We start from the raw sequence: 9,287 nt of genomic DNA on the forward strand, positions 1-9,287 counted from the left end.
TGGAGCAGTCAAAGTCATTTTCAGGAGATACACACCATGCCAGGGGCAGAAGAGTTTACGCTTTCAATCCGCAGATACTGCTTTAAAAAAATCTTTTCCCAAAGCCACCTGCATTTTTACTTGTCAAGACAGTCAGTGAAGATTTTTTCCTTCCCTCTTGAGGGCAGAGAAAATCAGGTCTCTGAAACATACTCAGACTTTTTCGCCCTCGAGCCTCCGCAGACCTGATGTGTCCAGGCACTGGCCTGTCTACGCACTGAGGCCTGTTGGGGCTCCAAGGAAGCAAAAATCTTGGCACAACTTCTGGATAAAGAAGCCAGCAGTGGACGACTGGTTGTGTCATAGATGACAGAGAACTCCTCTTGTCCATTCCGAGTGTTCCCACAGGTGCTTGGCCGCTTCCTTGGTGGCGCCCAAACGTCAGGAGTCCCTTTCCTTCCTGGGCTGGGAGTGGGGGTGGAGGGGACGGAGGCTGCAGGGGACCTAGAGCTGGGCACGTGGCTTTGTGTAGTCGGAGAAAGAAGAGACAAGGCCTGGGGTGAGGCTGGCCTAACTGTGCCTCCAACCGACCTGCTCCCCGTGTGACCGGCACACCACGTGACTAGCAGTCCACGTGACCCATGCATAGCGTTCCCCAGATCTTTCACCTCACTGGCATAGGTGTCCTGCTCCTTAAGCACTGAAAGCCTAATGAACTGGGCCATGGAGCTCTGGCTGATGTCTGCAGAGTGTCTGTTATGCCTGGGGGGATTAAGCTCAATGCTTCTCCAGGGCTAAGGCTTCCGTTACATAGTAGGGCAGAGTGTTTCTCAGCACGTTCTAGGGTCAGGTGGATTATGTGAGGTTGAGGACGTGTGGTGAGGTGCAGGGGAGATGACAGGGATGAGGGACAAGATACGTGATGTCATGTGTGCTTCCCGAATGATCATGCTTTTTCCCACGAGAGTGTGTCCTGAGTAGGTGGGAGTTGGTCTCACAGTGAACCTTATACACTCCATCTATAGTAGCATAGTTAATCCCTACATTATCCAAAAGAAAATAATCTGAGCCGCATATATAAATCGAAATGTTTAGTAGCTGCGTTATAAAACCAAAAAGAAACAAGTGAAAATAATTTTAATCACATTTTTTTCAACCCAATATATCCAAAATGCTATCATTGTTAGACATAATTTTGGAAACATATTCATGAGGTATTTTACATGATCTTATTCATTTTGTCTTCAATATCTGGTGTGTGTTTTACTCTACTGTACATGACTAGCCACAGCTCAAGTCCTCAATAGCCTTCTGTGGCTAGTGGCTTCCATATTGGCCAATTGGAGATTCTGTTTTTGTAGATCAAAGATATGGCAATTTCTTCAGCCATCCAGATGGCTCAGAATATCAGGAGACTTTAGGAAGATACCACCAGGAAGGTCATGTAGGGAGGGCTCTTTCCATTCAAATGCATTGTCACAGCAATCATTTCTTAAGCATTTACTTACTAATGTTTCGGCCTGGTGTTCCCAGAATGTAGATGCAACCGCTCCTCTCCCAAAACCCTAAACCCACCTGACCAGCCCAAATTCAGACTTTCGCATCTAGTCTTCCAACAGAGTTAGAAGGGGCAGTGGCCATAAATGGCCTATTTTCTGTGGTCTCTAATTATTAACCTACCTTGGTCTACCTTTTTAGAAAACCTAAGTTTTAGATATTTCTAATACATTTTTAAATATTTCTTTTGAGAGAGAGAGAGCTCATGCACATGTACATACGAGTGGGAGAGGGGCAGCGAGAGAGAGAGAGAGAGAGAGAGAGAGAGAGAGAGAGAATCTCAAGCAGGTTCCAAGCTCAGCAGGGAGTCTTATACAGGGCTCAATCTCAAGACCATGAGCTCAGGACCTGAACCAAAACCAAGAGGTAGATGCTTAACCAACTGAGCCACCAAAGCACCCCTAGATATTTTTAACGTTTTAAACCATTTGAAATATTTAAATATTGCACTGAAAAGTATTTTAATATATTACGTGCCGTTTCCGTGTTCCATCTGAGTATGCTTTCACATACACCACAATTTCACGTAAGCCTTTCAGTAACTCTGATTTAGGAATGTTATTCCAGTTTTTAAATAAGGAGAGTGAGGATTGGAGAAGTGAGTGACTTCGTGGGAAGAGAACCTGGAGAAAGAAATGCAGGCCCATCCATTTTCCCTCAGTGAGGTGTCCTACAAGATCTATGGGAAATGGGATCACGTACTTCAAACCCTAGAAGCTTGCGGTTAAAGCAAATGGCATCCTGGGGCCATCGAAAACCCAGAGCAAGTCCTGGAGTACAAAATCTGGGTCAGTTCCTGACCTGATACTCATTAGCTATATGACATTGGACAAAGCAATTAATAGTGATGCAAATAACTCGCATTTATTGAGCTTCTTCCATGTATCAGGCTCTGGCCCAGGCATTTGCTCATACCCTTCCTCTCCCTTATGAGCCAGATAGTTCATTTTATAGATCAGGAAACTGGGCCTCAGAAGAAAGAAATTGCCAAAGGTCATACGGCCAATAAGCAGGAAAACCAGGATTAGAAAACATTATTAAATGTATTAATGTTTGTTTTATAATGTAACTTTTAGCCCACCCAGCCTCCCTTGCCTACTTAAAAAGGACGTCTTAAAGAATTTCAAGACGATTAATGTATACCATAAACATCTGTATATTCAGGCCACAAATCTAAAAGGTTGCAAAGCAGGGTGCCTGGGTGGCTCAGCCGGAAAAGCACTGGACTTGATTTCAGCTGAGATCATGATCTCATGGTTCATGAGTTCCAGCCCCAGGTGATGCTCTGTGCTGAGCCTGCAGCAGATTCTCCCTCTCTCCCTGCCCCTCCCCCACTTGCACTCTCTCTGTGTCTCTCAAAATAAATAAATAAACTTTAAAAAAAAATTAAAGAAAACATGTTGCAAAGCACGGGCAGATAGGAATTATTTTCAATATGCTTTTTTTAAAATACAAAAGTAAAGTCTTTGCGATTCATTTGCAGTGTACAACTTGCCAAAACATTAGAACAGCTGAGCTTTCAAAAGAGATAATTATACTTGCACTGTTCAGCTCACGGGGCTGCTGTATTGAGAGAGAAGGGAAAGTAAAAGCATATTCAAAGTGGAAAGAGGTGACAGACGTCATATATTATAAACATGTTTAAAGCAAACTGCAGTTATACACTAATATCAAATGCATTTGAAGATACACTTCCTGATCTTTATTGGGAGTCTGCAACTTGAAAAAAAAAGAGTAAAAGAAAAATATTACTAGAAAGAAAAGGAGGGAAAGGAATAATGAAAGAAGATGAAAATAGCTGCCTTTCTTGAAAGAGAACACAGGAAAGGAGGGAAGAAGGAAGAGAGATAAAGAAGAAGGAAAAAAGAATGGAAAGACGGAAAGATAAAGAGGCACAAAGAAGAGAAGAGAAACAGGAAAGAGCTATGAAAAAAATAAGCAGGAACATTTGGGGTCAGTCAGTTCCTACAAGCAAGAGAAACTGGCCATGACCTGCTTAGCTTTGAGACTGGGTACAGATTTTTGCGACTGTTTAGAGAAAAACTAGCACTTTGCCCACCATTAATCTTTTCTAAAGAAAGACTTTGTTCTGCACCTGTATAAACAATCCAGATTTTTAAAACCTATATGCCTGCCTCTAATGTGTGAGACTATGTATTTATACTGATAGATTCAAGTCACCAATAGGTGATGCAGAAATCTAGCTTACGATCTCCTTCGCTCCCCCTTCTCACTTTTTCCTCCCTCCTTGGCCTGTGGCACCTAAAGTCAAGTTCAAGTTCGAGCACCCCTATGAAGAACTCTACATTCTGTGGATACTCTCTGCCTTTTCCCAGCCCAGAGAGAACGGAAAATGAGCGATATTTTCATTCAAATGATCCCCAGAGGAGCCCCTGCCCCATCCCTTAACAAAATGACAAAATGTATAGGGAGAAAACCTCTACAAATGAGGGCGACCAGGAGGGCTTGTGTGAAACATCCCCCACCAGGGAGGCCTGGCCTGGGATACGAAGGTGGACGATGCCTGAGTGATGAAGTCAGCCCAGGCCAGCCACCTGTTGTGGCACTTCAGGCACGAAGCCCGGAGCATTTGTTCTGCGGAGTTGCTGGTGGAGGGAGGCTGGCCCCATGGCTTCTGCCCACTCTGTCCTGGGCTGACTGCACATTTCTTTCCTCGCACTTGGCTCCGTTTGGGAGCCTGTGAGCTTTCAGGGAAAGGACAAGTAAACACCTAACTCCGGTTTGACGACTCGATTTCCTCATTGCTAAACGGAGTTACCATACCCCAACCTCGCAGTGGTTTAACCATTTTGTTGTTTTGTTGCTTTCTTTTAATTCCTGTGGGCAGTCGTATGGCGCCCAGCCCAGTGACTGGCGCACAGCAGGCACTCAGTAGCTGGCCATAGGTGCCTCCTTCCAAAGTGAAGTACCCATTCCAAGAGCACCTACTGCAAAGGTCCTTTGAGTTAGAAAATAATGAGGCCACGGTTTTGTTTTGTTTCCTTTGGGGGAGGGGAGTGGGCAGAGGGCTTATTTTTGGTTGGCATAATTCTGGATGCTGTTTTGTCTTTTTTTTTTTTTTTGGAGACTGCATTGACTTAGCATTCTGCATCCAGGAGTGTGCTCTTCAATACACAATCTAAAATAGGAATCGATTCCCTAGACTACAACGCAAAGAGTTGGGGCAAGAGCTTCTCTCTTACGCATTGTGGTATTACAAACAAAACGAAGCATGAAATTCTCAAGACAGTGGAAAATAATGGATATAACGGCTTGTGATGTGTGGTGAGGGAGGCGTGTTAGCGACTAAAGACCGAGGGGCCGGGGATGCTAGACACAGATCTCCAGTCCGTATTCTACTTACCAGCCCGGTGATTGGGGGTCCTTTACTTAAATCTCTATCTCTGTGGCTTAGCTTGAAGTTCTGCAAAGTGGAGATAACATTTAAGTCACAGATGTTTGAAAATGGAACGAACCGAACCGATGTCCTAAAAGTGCTTTGTAAATCATAAAGCCACGTTAGGGGAAAAGGAGGACGGAAAAGGGAGAGGTTAACTGTTGTCAGTGTTGTTTGCTTGCTTTGCTCTTAAGCTGTGGTCGGGCAAGCCCAGGATAGGCAGTCCTACATGATGCGTTATGAACTTGGGAAACAGTTCCGCTGAAAAGCCCGGGAGAGAAGCAGAGGTCGCGATCCTAGGGCTTTGAAGCGTCTGGCAATCTCCGCCATCGCTAAGACTAGTGGGGCGTGGAAGTGGGGTGGGTGCGAACAAGGTCCCCTCCTTCACTTGCCCGACACATACCTCTCACTGACAATCTGAGGGTCCCACGGACCCGGGGCCCCAAATCGTGGCTCAGCGGAGACTTCCCCTTCCCTGCCCCCAACAGCAGATCCTGAGCGCAGACAAACGGTCCCCACCCCTTCCACGCCCCCGCCCCACCTCTTGCCCCCCTTTCCAACCCCCTCTTCTTTGCCCGGGTGGTTTGTCCCGAGGAGTACAAATAAATAGTCCTGTCAAAAGGCGCAGCTAGCGCTAGTGCGCGCGGGGCCTGGGCGGGGGCGCGGACTCCTCGGCCCGCGCTCTCCCGGGTCCGCGGCACTGCTCGCTCCCCGGCGGGGCTGCCTACCCGGGTCTCCGGTCTCGCTCCGAACGCTGCCTGGCCCCCCGCCTCCGCCAGAGGGAGCGGAAGGCCGACACCGCGAGGCTGGCCTGGGGCAGGAAGGCGGGCGCGCGTGGGCGTGGGGGACGCGGTGATGTCCACCGGCTCGGTGAGCGACCCCGAGGAGATGGAGCTGCGGGGGCTGCAGCGGGGGTACCCGGTCCCCGCCTCCAAGAGGCCGCCCCTCCGCGGCGCCGAGCGCAGCTACATCTCGCCCAGTGACAACTCCTCGGCCGAGGAGGAAGACCCCGACGGCGAGGAAGAGCGGTGCGCGCTGGGCGCGGCCGGCGGCGCGGAGGGCTGCAAGAGGAAACGGCCGCGCGTGGCTGGGGGCGGCGGCGGCAAGAAGCCCCTCCCGCCCAAGGGCTCGGCGGCCGACTGCAAGCAGTCGCAGCGCAACGCCGCCAACGCCCGCGAGCGCGCCCGGATGCGCGTCCTGAGCAAAGCCTTCTCCAGGCTCAAGACCAGTCTGCCTTGGGTGCCCCCAGACACTAAGCTTTCGAAGCTCGACACGCTCCGGCTGGCTTCCAGTTACATCGCGCACCTGCGGCAGCTGCTGCAGGAGGACCGCTACGAGAACGGCTACGTGCACCCGGTGAACCTGGTAGGGGCGCCGCACGCGAGGCTCGGGGCGAGCGGCCGGGAAATGCTCAGGGAGGGAGCTCCCGCGTGCCAGGCAGGGTCAGCCCCCTGGCAAGAACCCGAAAGGGGGTGCTGGAATGGGTGGTGAGGAGTCCAGTTTAGTTTCTCCCAGTCAAGGGAGGGGCCAGGCCGTTCTCCTGGGGAAGAACCGTGCACCCTTCAGCGCTTCTTCATTCGGATCTTTGTACCTGGTACTTTGCCCTGTGACAGCAGCTGGCTTACATCCTACTTCCGGGGTGAATCTCGATGCCATCTGCGTCCACTACCCGGTTGCAGATTCAATGGCAAGTCTCTGTCGCCTAAGCGTTTCCATCTAAGAGTCAGACAGGTTCCATGTAAGGAGCCCTACTTACTGAAAGGAAGGAGGGAAGGCCGAGCTCTATTTAATCAGCCTTTGGATGTTAAAAAGTTCTTGCAGAATAGCAGAGGTTTCCCCAAAAGGGATTTGTCTGGAAAGTCCCTTTCTAACCTGCCAACTTTCCAGGCTTGAGAAAGAACCTATTCCAGTTCCTACTTAGAGTGGAGGGCTGATGATGGTGTGTGTGTGTGTGTGTGTGTGTGTGTGTGTGTGTGTGTGCGCGCGCGCGCGCGCGCGTGCTGGGGGAAGGGAATTAAACACAAAATCCCAAACTTTTGCAAGTTTCACCAAATCATCTTGAGGGCAAAGTCCAGGAGGAAGCGTGGACGGAAGTCTTAACGTCTCACGCAATCAAAATCCAGTAAAATTAAAATCCCAGTTTGGAGAGAAGATACCCAAATTCCCAGAACACGGATAAAATCTGAGCTACTCCAAGCCAGGGGTATTCCAGGGTTCATTTAAGAGAGCGGTTTCGCTTTGAGACGGTATTTTTTTTTTTTTTCCTTCGATGTCTGATTCTCTTTTGACTTTACAGACATGGCCGTTCGTGGTCTCAGGACGACCTGACACCGACACCAAAGAAGTTTCCGCAGCCAACAGATTATGTGGGACCACCGCTTAGATCGAAGTCACTTGCTGGAGTTACTGTTCAAGCGCGTGTGTTTGGGGGCCACGGAGAGAAGGGAGCATGAGAACCCCCAGAGAATGGGGGAAAGTGCCATCGGACTCTGCTAAATCCTCCTCGGACACCCCCCACCCACCCGAACTGTGAGCAGGACGTGAGGCGGGCGTTGGGGACAGAGCCTGAGGGCTGGCCGTGTGGCCGTCATCCCAGGGCGCCAAGGGCTGCGGCTGCTGGGGATCCTGGCGACGACAGTTTTCTTTTCCAAAAGACCTTCCTTCTGTCTCTACAACGCGCAACCAGATCCAGCCTCGGGCTTTAGCAGTGTAGACTGACCCCCGCGCTGTCGTGCCAAACCGCCTACGAGTTAGTTTCCCGACTGAGCCAGATAGACGTATACGATGGCGGGGCCGTGCCCAGCACAGGCATGTTACGGTGAGGCAGTGGTTAGAACGTGCTCTGGATGAGTGGCTTTACAGACAGCAGTCTTCACGCGAGACCAACATCGGAGCATGTTTTTAAGTTGCAAAGAGAGGGGAGTGGCACACCTGGGCCAGGTTTGTACCCCCCACGGGACCCCAGCCTCCGGGAGGCAGGGGCACGCCCGCTCCGTCTAGGGAAGGACGGAGGCGCCCTTTCCCAGACCACCTGACCCGGGTTGGCCCGGAGCGCTCCCGGCGCTTCTGCCTCCCGGCTGCAGTCAAGCCCTTCACTCCCCCCAGGCTCCCGCTGCTTCCCAGCCAGGCTTCTGTCTCCACCCGCCTCCCGTCTAAACTAGAGCCTCCCACCCCCGCACCCCGCACCCCACCAGGCTCGCGTCCCCTTCAGGCCTCCGTCCAGTCCTTCCTCCCACGCCTCCTTGCAGCACCCCTCCTCCGGCCCCTGACCATCCCCAGCGGGCCTGCCGCCTCCATGCTCTGGACGCCTCCCCCGGCCCACCGTCCAGGCTCTGCCTCGCGGGAGGAGTGCGCTGGGTGGTCCGCTGAGGCTGTACGTACCCAGTGACCCCGCTCAGGGGAAATGCGCCGCTGTCTCCAGGCTGCACTACCACAGCAACTAGCAAATGTAAATAAATTTATTTTTTTATGAATAATAAAACGCGTTGTGAAAACCGAGTGGCCGTGGGCGCGGCAGAATGTGGTCTTTGTTGCCTTTTACCTAGTTTGGTCCGGAAGTTCATTTAAAGGTGCTTTCTTGGCTCCCTGCGCTGGGATTGGTTCTTTCTCTGCAGAACGGGTGGTGATCACATTTAAATTACTGCGCTTCCAAATGGAACTCTCATTACTTTCTATGATTTGATTCTTCTGGAGGCCGAGGTTACTGGAAGACAAGAACCAGAGGCTTGTTACACCAGAAGGGTCTTTGGGGCCAGGGCCACTTTGAAAGGTATATGTTCTACAGGGTAATGTAGGTACACTTCTTACACTTACGCGCGCGCGCGCGCGCGCGCGCACACACACACACACACACACACACACACACACACACACACACCGGATGCTTTCTCCAGCTTAAACCCCTACAGCCCACACACTGGAGTGGGGAGTAGGTCTCAGGTCTAATTGGCAGAATAAAACCATAATACAAGGCGCCAAGTTGTGTTTCAGTTACAGCTTTTCTTTCTTCCCCTAAATAATGTTTATATAGTGCTTTTAATGTACACCACCTCATTTTCCTTGTTATTTTCTTCCATTTTCACTGCAATATTCTCAAGAAGTAATAACCTGGAAAACCATCATATGGTTTTTCAAACGCCAGTCATTTTATTTTATTTTATTTTATTTTATTTTATTTTATTTTATTTATTTTTCAACGCCCGTCTGTTTTAAAGCTGCATTCTCGTTGTAGAACATTTAGAAAATTTGGAAAAGTGTGAAGGAGAAAACTACCTAAACAACTGCCCAATTTGGAGTATGTTCGTTATTTAATAAAATCGAAAGGCAGTTTTCTTGACCAGAAAGAGAAAATACA

At 50.0% G+C, this 9,287-nt stretch overlaps 1 protein-coding gene and 1 long non-coding RNA gene across 2 annotated transcripts in view; one reads left to right on the forward strand and one right to left on the reverse strand.

The window, feature by feature from the left end:
• LOC106968359 (uncharacterized) overlaps positions 1-5,797 on the reverse strand; it is a 133,226-nt gene extending 127,429 nt beyond the window's left edge. Inside the window, exons 1-2 of the long non-coding RNA XR_001429118.3 lie at positions 5,662-5,797; positions 4,901-4,960 (exon numbers count right to left, since the gene is read on the reverse strand). This is a non-coding gene — a long non-coding RNA (uncharacterized LOC106968359). The remainder of the gene's footprint in view (positions 1-4,900; positions 4,961-5,661) is intronic.
• Positions 5,522-8,431, forward strand: MSC (musculin). The gene is made up of 2 exons (XM_027064394.2): positions 5,522-6,298; positions 7,230-8,431. Exons 1-2 carry the CDS (start codon positions 5,789-5,791, stop codon positions 7,314-7,316), a joined length of 597 nt encoding a protein of 198 aa, XP_026920195.1. The 5' UTR covers positions 5,522-5,788; the 3' UTR covers positions 7,317-8,431.
• Positions 8,432-9,287: the final 856 nt, after the last annotated feature.

This window comes from Acinonyx jubatus, chromosome F2 (assembly GCF_027475565.1).
Source record: "Acinonyx jubatus isolate Ajub_Pintada_27869175 chromosome F2, VMU_Ajub_asm_v1.0, whole genome shotgun sequence".
Taxonomy (NCBI): Eukaryota; Metazoa; Chordata; class Mammalia; order Carnivora; family Felidae; genus Acinonyx; species Acinonyx jubatus.

Excerpts from the sequence above, each read along its gene's own strand:
- MSC (XM_027064394.2), top strand. The coding sequence starts at position 5,789 with ATGTCCACCGGCTCGGTGAGCGACCCCGAGGAGATGGAGCTGCGGGGG. Across the intron at positions 6,299-7,229 it reads ACGTGCACCCGGTGAACCTG|ACATGGCCGTTCGTGGTCTC; the intron begins GTAGGGGCGCCG and ends TTGACTTTACAG.